The sequence below is a fragment of the Equus quagga genome, chromosome 7 (genome assembly GCF_021613505.1).
Source record: "Equus quagga isolate Etosha38 chromosome 7, UCLA_HA_Equagga_1.0, whole genome shotgun sequence".
NCBI lineage: Eukaryota > Metazoa > Chordata > Mammalia > Perissodactyla > Equidae > Equus > Equus quagga.
In genome coordinates, this window is record NC_060273.1 from 72068431 (window position 1) to 72085845 (window position 17415).

The 17415-nt window shown below is 34.5% G+C and overlaps 1 protein-coding gene across 1 annotated transcript in view; it reads right to left on the reverse strand.

The window, feature by feature from the left end:
• SPINK5 (serine peptidase inhibitor Kazal type 5) overlaps window positions 1–16137 on the reverse strand; it is a 71944-nt gene extending 55807 nt beyond the window's left edge. The window contains exons 1-4 of the mRNA XM_046666416.1: window positions 16017–16137; window positions 14808–14833; window positions 10027–10154; window positions 8320–8386 (exon numbers count right to left, since the gene is read on the reverse strand). Of these exons, the coding sequence (XP_046522372.1) occupies window positions 8320–8386; window positions 10027–10154; window positions 14808–14833; window positions 16017–16071 (276 nt within the window). The 5' untranslated portion in view covers window positions 16072–16137. The remainder of the gene's footprint in view (window positions 1–8319; window positions 8387–10026; window positions 10155–14807; window positions 14834–16016) is intronic.
• Window positions 16138–17415: the final 1278 nt, after the last annotated feature.

Below are 17415 nucleotides of genomic sequence, written 5' to 3' on the forward strand. Positions count from 1 at the left end.
GTTTGATTCTGGCTACTTTCACTTTGTGTAACATTTTTGAAGTTCATCCATGTTGTAACAGTATCAGTCGTATATTTTTTATAGCTGAATAATATTTTATTATATAAATGTAGCTCATTTTGTTTATCCATTCACCAGGGTACATTTGGACATTTGAATGGTTTCCAGCTTGGGATTATTAAAAACAACATTACCACGAACGTTCACATGCTTGACTTTGTATGGACGTATGTTTTCACTTCACTGGGTCAGATTCCTAGGACTGAATTTGCTAGGTGAAATGGTAAATTTATGTTTAACTTTTTAAGAAACTGCCAAACTATTTTCTAAGGTAGCTATGTCCTTGTATATTCCTCCCAGCAATCTATAAGTGTTTCAGGTTCTCCACAACCTTAATGACATTTTGTATTTTCTGTCTTTACGATTATAGCCATTATAGTGCGTGTGTAACAGTATCTCATTGTGGTTTGAACGTGCATTTCTCTAAGTAACAGTGATGTGGAACATCTTTTTATGTGCTGACTAGCCATTAAATTATCTTTAGTGTAGTGTCTATTTTTAACTGAGTTCTTTGTCTTCTTATAATTGAGTTGTAAGAGGTCCTTACATATTGGGAATAGAAGTCTTTTACCCAATAGTTGATTCGTGAATATTTTCTCTCAGCCCATGACTTGCCTTTTCATTGTCTCAATGATGTCATTTGAAGCACAAAAGTTTGTAATTTTGATAAAGTCTAACATTAATTTTGTATTCATGGACCACATTTTTTACTTCACATCTAAAAACTCTCTATCCAGCCCAAATTCATGAACTTTTTCCATTATGTTTTGCTCTAGAAATTTTATAATTATAGTTCTTACATTTGGGACAATAATCCATTTTTGAGTTAAGTTTTGTATGTGATGTAAAAATCTAAGTTTATTTATGTGTGTTGGTGGGGGGTTTTTTGTGACTTTTTGTCTTGAATGAGTGTTGGATTTTGTTAAATACTTTTACTGCATCTTTTGAAATGATCATGTAGTTTTGTCCTTTATTCGATCAATATGGTGTATTAGATTTCCTGTTGTTAAATCAACCTTACATTTCTAGAATAAATCCCTCTTGGTCATAGTTTATCCTTTTTATGTTGTGGATTCTGTTTGCTAATATTTTGTTAAGGATTTTTCCATCTATGTTTATAAGAGATATTTGTCAGTAGTTTTCTGTACTTGTCCTATCTTCCTTTGGATTGTGTATCAGAATAATACTGGCTTCATAGAATGAGCTAGTAAGTGTTACCTCCTCTTCTATTTCCTGAATGAGTCTATAAAGTATTGGTATTATTTCTTCTTTCAATATTTGATGAAAATCACCAGAGAAATCATCTGAACCTGAGCTTTTCTTTGATTTAATTATGGATTCAATTTCTTTACTTGCTCTAGGTCTATTTTGATTTTCTATTTCTTCTTGGATCAGTTTTTAGTAATTCACTTCTTTCTAAAAATTTGTTTCTTCTCAGTTGTCTACATTTTGGCATAAATTTGTTCATAATATTCCATTATAATCCTTGTAATTTCTCTAGAGCATATACTGATATCTCATATTTCATTCCTGAATTTGATAATTTTTTTCTTCTCTTTTTCCTTATGTCAATTTATCTAAAGGTTTGTCAGCTTTGTTGATATTTTCGAAGAAGCAACTTCTGTTTTTATCAGTTTTTTCTATTGTTTTTATGTTTTGTATTTTATTGATTTCTGCTCTAATCTTTATTATGTCCCTTCTGCTTGCTTGGGGTTCAGTTTACTCTTCTTCTTCTGTTTCTTAATGTGGAAGTTTAGATTATTAATTTGTGACCTTTCTTCTTTTGCTGATTCATGCATTTAAACTCTATATACTGCTTTAGCTGAAACTCGTAAGTCTTGAATTGTTGTGTTTTTTTTTATTCAGTTCAAAATGTGTTCTAATTTCTCTTGTGATTGTTTATTTGATCCATGAGTTATTTAAAAGTATTTTTCTTAATGTCTAAATATTTGGGAATTTCCATAATTTCCCTTTTTTGGTGGTTTATATTTAATTCTGTTGTGGTCAGAAAACATACTTTGTATGATTTTAATTCTTTTAAATTTATTGAGATATAGTTCATATCCTAGTGTGTAGTCTATCTTGAAGAATGTTCCACTGTTGCTTGTAAAGAATGCACCTTCTGCTAATATTAGGGGAGCACTCTCCATATTTCAGTTTAGGTTGAGTTAGTTGGTAGTGTTGTTCAAGTATTCCATACATTTGATATTTTGTCCAGTTGTTCTATCAATTTTTGAGAGTAGAGCATTAACATTTCTAACAATTATTGTTGAATTGTCTGTTTCTTCTTTTAATTATAGCATATTTTGTTTCATATATTTTGAGCTTTATCAGTTGGTGCATATACATTCATAATTGTTATATCTTCTAATGTATTGATACTTTTAAAATTATGAAGTGTCTTTATTTGTCTCTAACCACATTATTTATCTCAATATCTATTTCATCAGGCAGAAATATAGCAAATCCTGCTCTCCTATGGTTATATTTGGCAAGTTATTACTCTTTCATCATTTCAGAATTTCAGTGCCTTTGAATCTAAGGAATATTGATTAGAGACACTTTATAGTTGCTTTTTTATTATCTAATAATCTCTGTCTTTTGATTGTATGTTTATAGCATTTACATTTAACATAATTGTGGATATTGTTGTCTTTATATTTGCTATGTTTCTGTTTGTTTATAGCATTTACATTTAACATAATTATTGATATGGTTGTCTTTATATTTGCTGTGTTTCTGTTTGTTTTCAATATGCTCTTGTCCTTTTTAGTTCTCTACCATTACTGCCTTCTTTCAGGTTAAATATTTCTTATATGTCTTTTTAATTCTCCTGTTGATCTTATATATTTACTATATATGCCATTTTCTTAGTGGTTACTCTACTGATTACAACACACATCCTCACTTATCACAATCTACTACAGGTTAACACTTAATTATGGTAAAATATAGAAAATTTGACCCAATATATCTCTGTTTCCTCCGTCCCCCTTTGTTATCATATATATTGTATCTATACTCCTATTAAAACAACATTATAATTATTTATTTACACAGTATTATATCTTTAAAAGAAGGAAGGTAAAAACAACGAAAATATATGCATAGAGTACTTCATATTAAACCATATGTTTACCATTTCTGGTGCTTTTATTTCTTTTTGTAAGTCCAAGTTACTATCCAGTAGTCATTTTCCCTTTCAGCTAAAGGACAACCTTTATTATTACTTGTACAACAAGTCTGTCAGGAACAAATCTTTCATATTTCATTGATATGGGAAAATCTTTATTTTGCCTTAATTCTTATAGGATAGTTTTGGTGGATATAGAATATTGTTTAAGTTTTTTCTTCAGCACTTTGAGCATGTCTTTCCATTGCCTTCATTATTTTAGATGAGAAGCCAGTCATTAATTGTAACTTGTATACAATGTACCATTTTTTCTTGCCTCTTTTAAAATTTTCTCCATTTCAATATTTTGATCATGAGGGCCTAGGTGTGTATCTCTTTGTATTTATGCCATCTGGGACTTGATTAAACTCTTGAAAGTAAAGATTATTTTCATGAAATTTGATACATTTCAACCCATTATTCCTTCAGATAATTTTTATATTTTCTCTCTCCTCTATTTCTGAAATTTCTATTGCACATGTATTGGCATGCTATTGTTATCTCAAGGACTCTGTGCCTACACTTATCATCAGTGGTTTTACTCTATATACTTCCATGTTAACTTTTATTGATCTTTCTACAAGTTTACTGATTCTTTTTTATGCAATCTCAAAGCTGCTTTAGAGCTTGAATTTTTCATTTAATTTAGTGTGCTCTTCAATGCCAGAATTTTCATTTAAGACATACATCTTTTCACTGAATATCTATTTGTTTATTCATTGTTATTATACTTTCCTTTAATTCTTAAATATGGTTTTCTTTAGTATTTGAACACTTTTTAAACAGCTGCTTGAATGTTTGTCTGCCAAATCTAACATCTGGAGACACTCAAGACAGCTCCCATTAACTTATTTTTCCCTGAGTATGAGCCATACATTCCAATTACTTTGCACATTTTATAATTTTTGCTGGATACTGGACTTTTTGGGTAATATAGTGACTCAGAATTATGATTTTACAGTAAAGATTATTTTTGCTTTTTTACTGTTTGTTTGTATCTTTGGCTGGGCTAAAACTCTGATTTCTTGCTCTCCCGTAGTGTACAGTTGTTAATGTGTCTGCTAAGAAAATGTTTACAGGTTTTTTTTAAGCCTGGCTCTTTAGGTTTTTTACCCCTGTATCTGTAGAACTTAGCAGTTGGGCAATTATTGGACACAGTTTGTGCTCAAACACCTCAAGCCAATAAGGCTTCCATCCTCTAGAGACGGGCCTGTGTATATTGGGGAGGGCAAAGTTCAGGTCATTTTTACATCTGTCCCAGCATTTGCTTTTTAATGGGATATTTTTCTGTCTTCTAAGTGCTTGTGCATAGCCTTGTGGTCAACCAGGACTTTGTGAATTGTTTAGTCCCTATTTGATCTCTGCTGTCTATGTATTTTTTTCATATTTCAGCCAGAAATATGCTTGCACTAACCATGCTACAACTTCAGGCCATAATCCTTACTCTTTGTGAATAGCATGACTTCCACCAAAAACATTTCTGGGTATGATTGTTGCCCACTACTGCCAGTTAGATAAGCCCCTTTCAACAATGGTAGTGCAGTTCCTGTCACTCATAGCCTGCCCTGCTTTGGTAAATTCTCCATACCAACCAAGCAACAGAGGTGAGATGGGAGTATTCTTAAGCAAGAACATCACAGACTCCCATTGTTCTAATCCAAAATTTACCAATCTTTCAAGCATAAATGCTTGTCAGATTGACATAAGTTACTGGTCAATTTCCAGGATGCTATAATGCTTGTTTTGGACAATTTTATCTAGACTTATAGTTGCTTATTAGGGAAAGGGTTTTCATACCTCCTTATTCAGCCACAGCCTGAAGTCCCACCCCTCAGGATAATGTTATACTGATTCTCAGACCAAATAAGAATAATTAAAAAGGGAAAAGTATAGATTCTTTTTACTTATAAAAGTAGTTTCAAATTTTCTAAATAAAATATTAGCTATCCAAATTCGACAGTGTGTTAAAGAATATATTATGGTTAAGTATCTTTTACCCTAACAAAACAATAAGTGTTTAGCAAATTTATCAAGAAATTTATTACAGTAGTAGACTGAGACAAATCAGAAAATTATTTCAATAGTTACAGAGAAAGCATTTGATAATAATCAAGGCATATTTAGAAGATTAAGAACAGAATGGAACTTCCTAAACTTGCTAAAGTTTAAAGAAAAAACATCTATCCTAACCATTATACTTAATGGAGAAACTTTAGATGTATTTCCTTTAACAAATGAGGAGAGAGGGAAGTTTGATGTTCATTATCATCACTACTGTTTAACTATTAAACTCCAGATTCTGGCCAATGATATAAGGAAAAGAAAAAGAAATAAAAGAGTGATAAGATTGAAAGAGAAGTTATAAAACTCCTATTATTTCCTATTATACGCAGATAATGTGATCAACTACCAAGAAAAAAATAGAATTAACAGATAAACTATCAGAATTAGGAAAAGATATGATCAAGTTATTGAATATGAGATCAACTTGTAGAAATCAATAGAATTTGTCTATACCAACAATAACCAGATAGAAATACCACAAACAACAAAATAACCACAAGAGCAATAAAATTATAAATTTTCTAGGTATTTGCAAATATTATAAAAATCTCTGTGGAGGATACTTTATAGATTTCATAGAGTACACAAAAATTATATAAATTGATGAGAAGGTATTCTGTCCTCCTGAGTTGGGTAGGTTGATATTATAAAAAGTCAATTTTACTCGAATTAATTTATAAATTATTTTTATCCTTAATCACACTGGGTTCCCAAATTCAAGCCAGATTTTTCATAAACTTTTTATTTCTAATAAACATGTGGACGAATATATATCTATGCACAGGTAAGTAAACTTTGAAAAAGATGAACTGAGAAAGGGAACTTGTCTTATTAGTATTAAAGCAATGAACTAATCTGAGTAGAATAAGGAACTCAGAGATACACACATATGAACTTAATATCCTACAAAGTTGGCAATCTAAATCAATGAGAAACATTGAATGAATCAACCAACTGAAGAACAAAAGTCTCTTCATGGACCAAATACGTTAGAGATCAGAAATTATGAAGAACTAGACTGGGTTGGTAGAAGTGGAAATGGTAAAAAGGAGACAAATTTGGGATATACTTTGGAGGCAATACCAACAAGACTTGTTGGAATGGATATTAGAGTTGGGAGGTGAAAGACTGACATACTAGTGAAGAAGAAATTGATGATGCAAGAGAAAGGATGCCTGTAGGAGGAAAATTCTTGGACAGGTGGAGCACCTTATTCTGAGAATGAGTTTCAGGGTTGATTTTTGATGGGAGGAATCTAAGCAGAGAAAGTGAGTAGATTTGTCTCTCTTATAGTGGAGAAAAAAATAACAACAAAAACAAAGTGTAATTGCATGAATTCATTCAAACACAGACAAGTAAAAATCTTGACAGAAATTACCTGAAAGGCACATAGCCAAATATTAACTCCCTTAATTTATAAGTAAGTAGTTTCCTAGGTATCAAAACATCCAACCATTAGAACTTTACCTACAGGTAAAAATTATAGTTCAGGCATAAAATGTTAACCGAGAGGTATAATGTCTTAAAATTTTATAATTTTTCCTTAAAAATCTTATTTGATTAAAATTCAGTAAATGTATGTCTACATATGAAAACATCTGACCAGTAATATTTTTTAAATAGCAGGTTTGTTAGGATTGGGGTGTGTATTTGTGTGTGTGTGTGTGTGTGTATTTCATGTCTTTGTTTGTCATTTGCTTGTGTTTTATATTTTTCAACACCACTGATGTATCAGTTTCCCATGAAGGAAAAAGAGCAGGAGGAAGGGGAGAATGGGTCTTACAGAATGAAGCTCTCTCTAAATGTGACAAGGAAAGGCCAATTTGAAAGTTACTAGTAAACCTTTCTGACCTCCACAGATTTTGTAGAGCAGAAGCAGCTCCGTTTTGTTCAGATAAAGGATGTGCAGTGATTGACCAATTGAATGGTAACCATGTTATTGTTTTAAAAGTGAGACTGGTTGAGCCCAAGCAAAGAACTTGGTTGACTAGATTTACTACATAGGCTGAGGTTCTCAGACCTTCCTGAGTAACACAGACAGGAAAATGGTAGCTTGGTTAGACGTTGGATGTTAAAGTAATTTGGGTGTGCCTGCCCTGACTGATCATTTTAATTATGTGTTAGGGATAGGAAAGGAGGAAGAGAAAGAAGATATTGGAAACTAAGCTACATAGGATACCTGGAATCATGTGAGTAGTTTTCAGGATACATGTGATAGCCTTGGTTTTGTCAATAACTTATTGTGAGACATTATAGGCCAGAAATTTCCCCCAGTTGGGCCTAGAATTTATTTTTTTGTATAGATAAAAAATTTTTGCATAAATATAAAAAATATTTACAAAGTGAAATTGGTTGTATGAAGGGTTGCATCTCTGTAGTTTCTTCCACTTTTAAGTTTTTTACCACAGAATACTTTTCTCAAACAAATATTAACCTGAGTCCCAATCTGCAAAACAGATATAAACAAACAGCTTTAGATGAATTAGGGGAACTCTCCAGGTATTAGAAAAGATATGCAGAAGGAAGTAAAAGAAGAAAAGAAAAAAGAAATAAAATGAGTCAAACGCTTGCTAACGCATGTTAAACACTTCAGCTGGCTTTTTAAACTTAGTTTCTTATTTGATCCACATTCCATTTCACAGATGAAAAAACTGAGACCTAGAGATACAGAATTGACCAAGTGACATAAACCTTAGTTCTACAGTCCTATGAAGGCTCTTCTTAGAGAAAAGACAGGACAAGAGGAATGAGAAAGGCTACAGAAGGCAGATATCACACTGGCTAACTCCACCTCTTAGTGTCTGTCAGTGCCTGAAATGTTTTCAGAGAGTTGAGTCATGGGTTGGGCCTATGGACAAGCTATACCAGATATTTAGTCCACCCCTGGACTAAGCCATGTTCCCTCCCTTCTGTAGTTGTCTTCATAACAGGCATGACTTAGTAATTAGGAAATAGATACTTCTAAATAGAATCAAACATAATCTCAAAAGCAAATATGACAAATCGACTTCAAATATTCTCACCTTTGCTGGGGCAGTGGCCCTGGTGGCTCTTGTTAAATCCCTTTTCTGGGATTTTGCCTCTTTTTCCCTGGAAGACAGCAAGGAATAGCAGAGATTAGACATGTCTGCCCAACGTTTAGGGATATCAGCATACATAGTAAACTTAATTTTGACCATTCTCCTCAGCCCAATCTGGCATGTCAGAAATGGAGGTATGTCAAGAAATGAGCACAGGTACCACAAATCTCTCATCAGTACTGAAAAATGTCTCAAACATAGTTCTACTAAAAGAAGAATCTCTATTTTCAACTGCCTAACAGACTACATCCCTTAAATACTTCTGACATTCAGATGGTCATCTACTCTAAAAGTCATCTGTACCATTGTTGGAATGTTTCTCTTTGAAAGACCGTATTCATATTGAACAAATATCTACCTGCCTGTTTTAGTCCTAGTTCAAACCTCTAAGGTTGTGGGTCTAAGGACCCACAGAGCAAATTTAGCAATTTGAGGACAGCTTTTATGCCTCATACAGTCTCCTTCTTTCCAAGTTAAGATACCAAGTTTTTACCAACATAATTTACACAGGTAATAAAAATAATAATTGAGTGAGTGACTTCAAAGTGAAAAACTGCTTTGCGTGTCTTAAGACATTTTATTTTTGTTTTAAATTAGTTTTCAGTAAATTTATTATATTCATACCTTCAGTCTCCTTTCAAAACATCCTGTGTAACAAGGAGGAAACTTTATGGTGAATAATGCACCTGCTGGTTTACGTTCAGAGTTCAAGAAAATAAGAAAAGATTATCCAACCTGCCCCAGGCCTCCCCCGACCCTAAATCTTACCCTGCCTGCCTTCATCTTCCCACAGTGTCTTCATCAGAAATAGCACATGTGATCAGAGCTTCATTATCCCAATGTTATTGACTGTTAAATTAAATCCCCTGACACATACCAACCTGGCATTTTAAAAATTAATTATAACAATTATCTTAAGTAAACTTAGTATCGGCTTGATACCAGTGTTGAAGTTTTGATGGTAGTCAGAAATTGAGAATGACCTCCTGTTCAAAAACAAATTAAGAAACTTTGATTTGAGAATTCCAATGGATAACTCAAGCCTTCTTCCACCTTTGGGGTGTCATTGGAGAGAAGGAAATCAAATTAAGAAACATTGCATGGATGTTGGTAAATTTCCTGGATGCTAATTCTTTCTGAGTTGCTACAATCAACTCTAGTTCATTTCATCTTGGCATAATCCCAGATGTCTGAAGACAGGGCAACTCCCAGAGGCAGAGTGTATCATGCTTAACTCCTGCTCGTGGCAACGAGGAGACTTTGGCACAATTTCTGAGGGGCTTTTCTCAGTCCCCAGTGTAGACCAGAGGCAGGTCTTAAGAGGCCCCCAAAAATCTTTCTTTCTTTTTTTCTAGAGCTAGAAAACTCAAATTGAAACTGCATCTTCAAAAGACTATTAAGTGCTGCATAAGCTATTAATACTGAGCCCTCTGGGATGTTTTGGAATACCATTTGAGTGATTATTAAAATCATTCCAGGTAGGTGGCACTTACCCAACTTTACCTAATTAGAGGTGTCAGAGTGATCTGCTAAGCATTTTTATTTAACCATTTAGAGTTAGAAAAATATACCCCACGGAAAAAAAGAACTCATTTTCTAGTTCAGAGAATAGCTGGTAAGTCAAGCAATTAAAAGCAAGTCCTTACTCACAATATCATTTTGCATGAGGCACATTTGTTGATGAACATTATTCCATCAGGGCTTTCAAAAAATTTTTTATCTCTGGAACAGAACAATTTTCCATTTTTCATCAATGCCCGATATTCATTGCATGTTTCCTAAGGAAAAGGTGAAAAATAGTTGTGTTTACTGAAACCTCATCAAAGCAAGACTTTATCTTCTAGAAGAACTTCCTTGAGCAATATTATTTAATGACCACTACTCACTTTGTATGGAAGATATTCCCTCAGTTGATACAAATAATGCAAATAAAAGTAATGACTGGATTGTCTGCTGGAGATTGCAAATTCACCTAATAAGAATTCATTTAAAACGACTAGTGAAATGGAAAAAACAAAAGACTCGGAGTCAAAAGATCTGAGCTTATTTTCCAGGGTTCTCATTTACAAGCCTTAGCAAATTAACTTCTCAAAGTCTCACTTACCCTATTGGTAAAAATAGTGGATATAAGTAGGTTTCATAGGTTTTGTGAGGGTTAAACATTATATGTATGCAAGCCCTCAGTTGTCATGCTGTGGCGGCTGCATGTTGCTGTGATGCTGAAAGCTATGCCGCTAGAATTTCAAATACCAGTAGGGTCACCATAGTGGATAGTTTTCAGTGGAGCTTCCAGATTAGGAAGGGAACTGGCCACCCACTTACCAAAAAATTGGCTATGAAAACCCTATGAATAGCAGCAGAGCATTGTCTGATGTAGCACCGGACGGTGAGAGGATGGAGCAAAAAGACTGGGCGGGGTTCCATTCTGCTGTACGCAGGGTCCCTAGGAATCGACTCAACTACTAACAACAACAAAAAGCCCTCAAAGAGTGCCTGATACATAGTAGATAATCAATAAGTAGATTTGATACCGGCCTTGATGTCAGTTTCCCTACATTAAACCCAGCATATATGGGGTTAAAACCAAAACTCTCATTCCCTGCTTACTCCCTGGCTTCCTGGCTCCAGAATCCACTATCCTCCATGGAGAAAGACACAGCCAAGGCTAAGCACCTGGATTCGTTATCTCCTCCCAGCAAGGAGGTACAGGCCAGTGGGAAAGCTGCTGACCAGCAAGATCACAGGCTCCCTCTTCTCCGCAAGTAGTCTCAAGGCCAAAGACAGGCTGGTGGGAAAGCTCCAACCCACAAAGCCATATGCTCCCCCTCCCCTACCTGAAACCCCAAATAAAAACCCCTCCTTTTAGCTTTTCAGGGAGTTTGGGATTTCAGCATTAGCTGCCCTCTCTCCTTGCTCAGCGCTGTGCAATACTAAAATTCCTACTTTCTTCCACTACACCTGGTTCCAGAGATTGGCTTGCTGCTGACAGGTGATCAAACTCACTTCAGGTCCAATATCGGATTCTCCTCATCTCTTCTTCCTCCTTTATTTTATTATTATTGTTGCTGTAGTCATTATTATTATTGGAATATAGTAAGTTGACACATACAAAATACCTAACATACAGTAGCTTAATAACAACTGCCGTAAAAATGAATATGAAAAGGTTGTTGGAAAGGCTCAATAGATATTATTGAAGGTCTGGTACATGTCACTCACTCTTTTCTAAGAGCTTAAAATCAATAATACGTTTGCACTACCTAGTAAAGCACTGATTTAAAATGTTATACAGAAAACCCACTGAGCCTTTATAGCAAGATTTTGGAATCTAAATTTGTTTTGTTTTGATTTTGACCAAAAAAATCCTCTTTCAAGGTGCTTGTATCAGGAAAAAAAATTAAATTGAGCCTTTGCTCCAACTTTGATAAATACAACTTCTTCCAAAGGTTATAGAATTCTATTCAGCTTTCTATATCTTTATAGTAATCATTCAATCAGTCAACAAACACATTATGACATTACTATACTTTGTTAAGTGCCGTGGATATATCAGTAAATAAGGCAGAAGGATCCTTGCTTAAATGATGCTTAGCATTTAATGGATAATGATGTACCTAAGCTAGCCTCTTAAACATGGGAAGGAATGGATAACACTTGCAGAATGATTAGTGGTGAAGAAGGATAATAAATAATATCAGAGAGCAGCCTTGGGAAATTTTGCTAAGGGTGACCTACTAAAATATAAATGCAAAATATTATTATTACCACTCAGCGATCTTATCTGAGTAGCACAGTAATAATTTCTGCAACAGACTGGCAACTGGGCATCTTAGATCTGTGTCTTGTCTCTGATTCTATAGTATCTTATGCCAACTTGCAAGTTAACTGCTTAGCTTGCCGGATATAATTGATTCTATACAATCCAGACAAAAACCCTTGTTACAGAATCAGAGAAGACTCTGGAGTCTTTGTAATAAAAGTATATCCCTTGTGAGGTAGGTCTTAAAGAAAGTATTGAAAACAAAGATTCATGATAACACTAGAATGAAGCTTTAAATAGTTTTTAGTAGTCAAGTGAAAAAGGACTTTATCCGTCAGGGTGATTCCTGGATGGGATTTCTCCAATGTCACAATTAGATGAGCACCTGATTCCTAGAAAGACCCCCCTTCTTTCACAAACGGACAAACGAGGCCCAGAGAGAAGGTTAAGAAACTTGTTCACACTGTCTACTTATTTAAGATAGCTCAATGCTATTTTTCTGAGTTACGAAATTATTCAATGTATGCTCTTGGGAAATAGGAAAAGGCCATAAAAATGGAAAGCAGCTGTTGGGTTTTTCTCTCAGAAAAATGTAATATCCCTCCAATTACCATAATAGAGAGGTTGAAACAGTGGCAGAGCTAGACCAAAGAGACCTCCTGCGGTAGGGAGAGAACTTTTCAGTCACTGTTTACTTGCAGTCTAACTTCCAGCCTTTGGCTTGTTTTTGTTTTATTTTGTTTTGCTATTGTTGCTGTTTTCTCCACATGTCTCAGGAAACTGGAACCCTTTGGGTCAAAGTCTTTCTGTTTCCTTCACTGGTGTGACATAGCCCACTGTCTTCCATTGTTTCACCCCAGACATCATAATAAAATGTCCCGGGAGCTGGCACTCCCCTTCTCTGTGTTAGAGCACTAACAAGTTTGCTTCTGTAAAGACAAATTTCGGCCTATGGTAAAGATCCTTGCAGATTACCACAGGGCTTTTCCGTGCTGTTGTAGCTCGTGTTTGTAACATTCAACACGCTTTTCTGGTACTAGAAAGAACTAAAGCTACAGGACTTGGAAAAAAACAATTGCAGCACCATGAGAAAGACCAAATCAATAGCTCTCATTTCTGAAAAAATATCCGGAATAGATCAGAAATATTTCCAGAGAAATAATTACTTCTTTGTGTTCTTCTGGCTTATGCCAACATAAGAGGTGGCTACAGTTAGTTTTTAAAACATTTTTAAGTGATGTAGAGATTAATGGTATAAAAAAGCACCAGTGCAAAATTTGCAATATCCACTGGAAATCATCACCCATTAGCATAGACTTTGAAGAGGAAAATATGGCTTCATGCACAGAGATTTGCACGATACTCTGCTTTTTGCTAGTGTAAAACATCCAAGTGAACATCCTCTTTGATTGCCAAAAATCTGGCCTCTTTGTCTGTTCTACCATACCACTTTACTTATACCATGGATGTTTCTGAATCTCTCCTTACTCAGCAAATTCAGGTGAAATAATAGAGACTGAAAAGAAATTCTCTAGAACATTCCTGTAAGAAGTTTCTTTAAAAAAAAGTGTTACAATAAAATACTGCAAGAGAGTATTTTAAACATAGTTCTAAGAGTTTCAGTGTGGAAAAGGCTTGTTTTACTGTTTTATTGTTTAAATGTTCATGGCTTCTAAAAGACATAGCAAATATTTGCTATATACCTAGCACTGTTTTAAGTGCTGAATGAACAACGTTGTTGTGTGTGTGTGTGTGTGTGTGTGTGTGTATGTATGTGTGTGATTGGCCCTTTCAACTTTTTTTCTAATAGAAAAAAAAAAATTTAACTCCTATAGAAAATGATTCTTTTCTTGCTCAAACGAAGACCTCTAAGAGTTGGTAAAGCGCCCCCCAGAGTCAGGGCCTCTGCCATCACAGGTGCTTCTGCCTGATCTACTATAAGTTGCACATATCTTCACGACTTACTGCCTCATCACCTTCAGAGCCTTGTTTTAATGCTACCTTTTCAGGGAGAACTTACCTGACTATCCCAGGAAGAATTGATACTACCTCCATCCCCAGAAATTCCTACTTTCCATCTTGCTTTATTTTTCTCCCAGCACTAACCATTATTTGATGTACTATATATTTTACTAATTTACTTATTAACATGTCTGTTTTCCTCAGATATAAGCTCCATGAGGGCAGGGTTCTTTTCTATTTTCTTTACTTTAGAATAACCCCAGCATCTCAAACAGGATCTGACGCATAATAGATGTTCAGTAAATATTTATTGAATGGAATATACACACTGACTATATACAAGATACAGACAAATCCTTTTTGCATAATGATCACAAGAGAACATAGTTCAGTTTCCTACGTGTGTCATGACTTTTTTCAGCTGTTAAACTGAACAGTAGTAATTCGCTAGTTTGTTTATGAAATTTTAAAGCACCCCTTTAGCATGGCAGATTACCTCTCACAGATGTCCATCATCATTAATACATTGATTTGTGTGTGTGTGATTCATGTCTTGATTCACAAAGACTTGTTTCTGTGTTTTTAACACAAGCCATTAGTACCTATCCATTTAATATGTCTGCATTATTAACATGAAGGTGTTGGCCACAAACCATTTCTCTTTAGGGAGCTTGGAATGGATTCAATGAACAGAAAAAGCAGGACTAACCTGATTTTCATCCTCACTGGCAGCATCTGGGACAAAAATACAGAAACCAAAGTTAAGGGAATGTAAAATATTGAATAAATAAAAAAAAACAATCCACTTAGTGCAAGATCTTGCTTATTCTGAGAGCAATATGTTGTAAAATCACAAACTGTTTTTGAACACACTAAAACGTACCATGGCAAATAAAATGAGGACACTCCACTAGGACATCAGTATATGTAATCACAAAGGTCCAATGCCTCCTAAAGATCCAATTACTTTGAAAAATGATACTAATTGAGTTTAACAATAATTTTAAAATTTAATAATATTTTTAATTTGATAAAATTATAACATGATACACGTATCAAATATATTATATCAATTATAATTTAAAAGTACAATGTGGCACAAAGTTTATATCATATAAAATTAAATTTTCTGAATTCTGGTAACTCTACCTCCTCATAACAGACACAAAAATTAGAGATCTGATAAAAATTAAGGTGAATTTAAATCACAGACTTTATACTCTCTCATGAACAGACTCCTTTTTTACAGTTACTTTAGAAAGTGGGCATCATTCACATTTAATGATCTCCTGACTCTCCATCTCTGAGGGCTCCTTTTAAAAAGTGTAAACACTTCAGAGGAAGATAAGTCTAGGCAGTCCGTGTTTCCTTCAAATTCAAATAGCAAATACAAAAACCAACTTCCTGCCTGCCACAAAATTCCCTTACTCTTTAGGAGAAATGCTTTCAATCCATTTAGGATCTGAAAACACAAAAATAGAATATGCTAGAAGATACTACTGCTTTAAAATAAGAATAGATCATTGAATTTGACTTTTTAATATTTTATTTATATATAGTATTAAAATATATATTATGTACATCTAAGTTTTAAATATCTATTATATACATAATTCCTATCATTATGAATTGATATGCTTGGTGAGGAGAAGATAAAAAAGAATATATTAGCTTTTCAGAACTAAGGTAGAATTAATGGAAGGATTTCTCACAGCTAAAAATTCAAATGATCTCAAACTACTTGCCATTTCTAAAGATAACAACACAGTTGTAAAGTCACATATATAATTCTTCAAAACTCTGTGTCTGGCAAGATATTTCAAGATTACACACACAGGAGACAAGCGTAGGGAGACAAGCATCTGCCCAAGGCTTTGTATGTGTGACAAGAGGCTTAGATTACATGCAAAGTGCTCACCTTGTATGAGGCAAAGAGCCAGGGTCAGAAGCATTGGCACTGTAGCTATCTTCATGTTGAAGATGATGTAAGTCGGTTACAAGTCTGCTCCGTGCATTGCTCACCAGCTGTTGCTCTAAGACTGAACCCGTGAAGATGCAGCTTACTTTTATATATACTGTCAAGTACTAGTGACACCCACAAGAAAAACCAGTTGTTCAAGGTTGTGCTAGACTTAATACACCACATCAATTTAGCTTCCATCCTTTAGGATCCTGTCAAGGTGGCAGATTTGAACAGATAATGTCTATTTCTAAAGTAGTTCTAATGTGTTTTCATGGTATCTCCACCAAAAGGCAACAGATTGAGTCCAAGGACCCTGCTCTGTAGTCCTGTATAAGAACTGAATTCCTCAGCAACCCCAGTCAAGACATATTACCCTTTAGACAAATATGTTTCTAATTGGGCTCTTTTCATAAGTGTGATGGGAGGGAAAAAGAAGATAGATTGGTTGTCCTACCAGTCAGGTAAAGATTTAAAGATTTCCACTTCTGGAGAAAGCTGATTAATAGTAAGGGAAGCAAGGATTCCTGTTGCTTCTATCTGAGGATATTCTGAAGTGTCTCAATTCAGTGTCACGTATTCATATATAAGTTAGAGTTAATGACACTAAGAGATAACCTAGCAAAATTCTAACACTGAATACATGGGGAAACAGAAACTCAGAGAAGGAGCAATGACTTTCCCAAGAATACACAGTTTAGATGGAAGAAGCAGAGGTGGCACTTGACGAAGACCGCAGGTTCCACATTTTTTTTTGACTCCACACATTGCTTCACCAATTACGTTAGTGAAGGCAGAAACTTAATGAAATCAAAGCTTGTACATAGATACTTTGAAAAATTCCCAATCTGAAAGATATTTTATATTCTAAAGCCTTATCTTATAGTCTAACCAAACATGATAAATGTAAACATTAGAAACTCAAGGTCTAACTCTCCACAGCCCACCACTCCTCAAATTGCTCTTTGAAAAACTTGGCTCAATCAGTTTTCCCCTAAATTAGGTTTACTCCTGTATTGTCTCATTATTTAGTCTCCCAAGAAGGAAAGAAGAAATAAAATACAGCAGTCCCCCCTTACCCATAAAGGGTACGTTCCAAGACCCTTAGCAGATGCCTGAAACTGTGGACAGTTCTAACCCCTACGTTTTTTATAACTATAAAAACTACGTTTTTATAACTACGTTTTTTATAACTACTTTTTTTCCTATCTATACACATTTGAGGTAGAACAGCAAAACTAGCATGAATTTCCTTTTCCTTGTTCACAATTTCATGGATGGAAGATTTGTTCTTACAGTAGATCTTAGCGACCTCAGCATACAATTTTTTTTCTTTCCTTATTAAGCTGAGAACTTT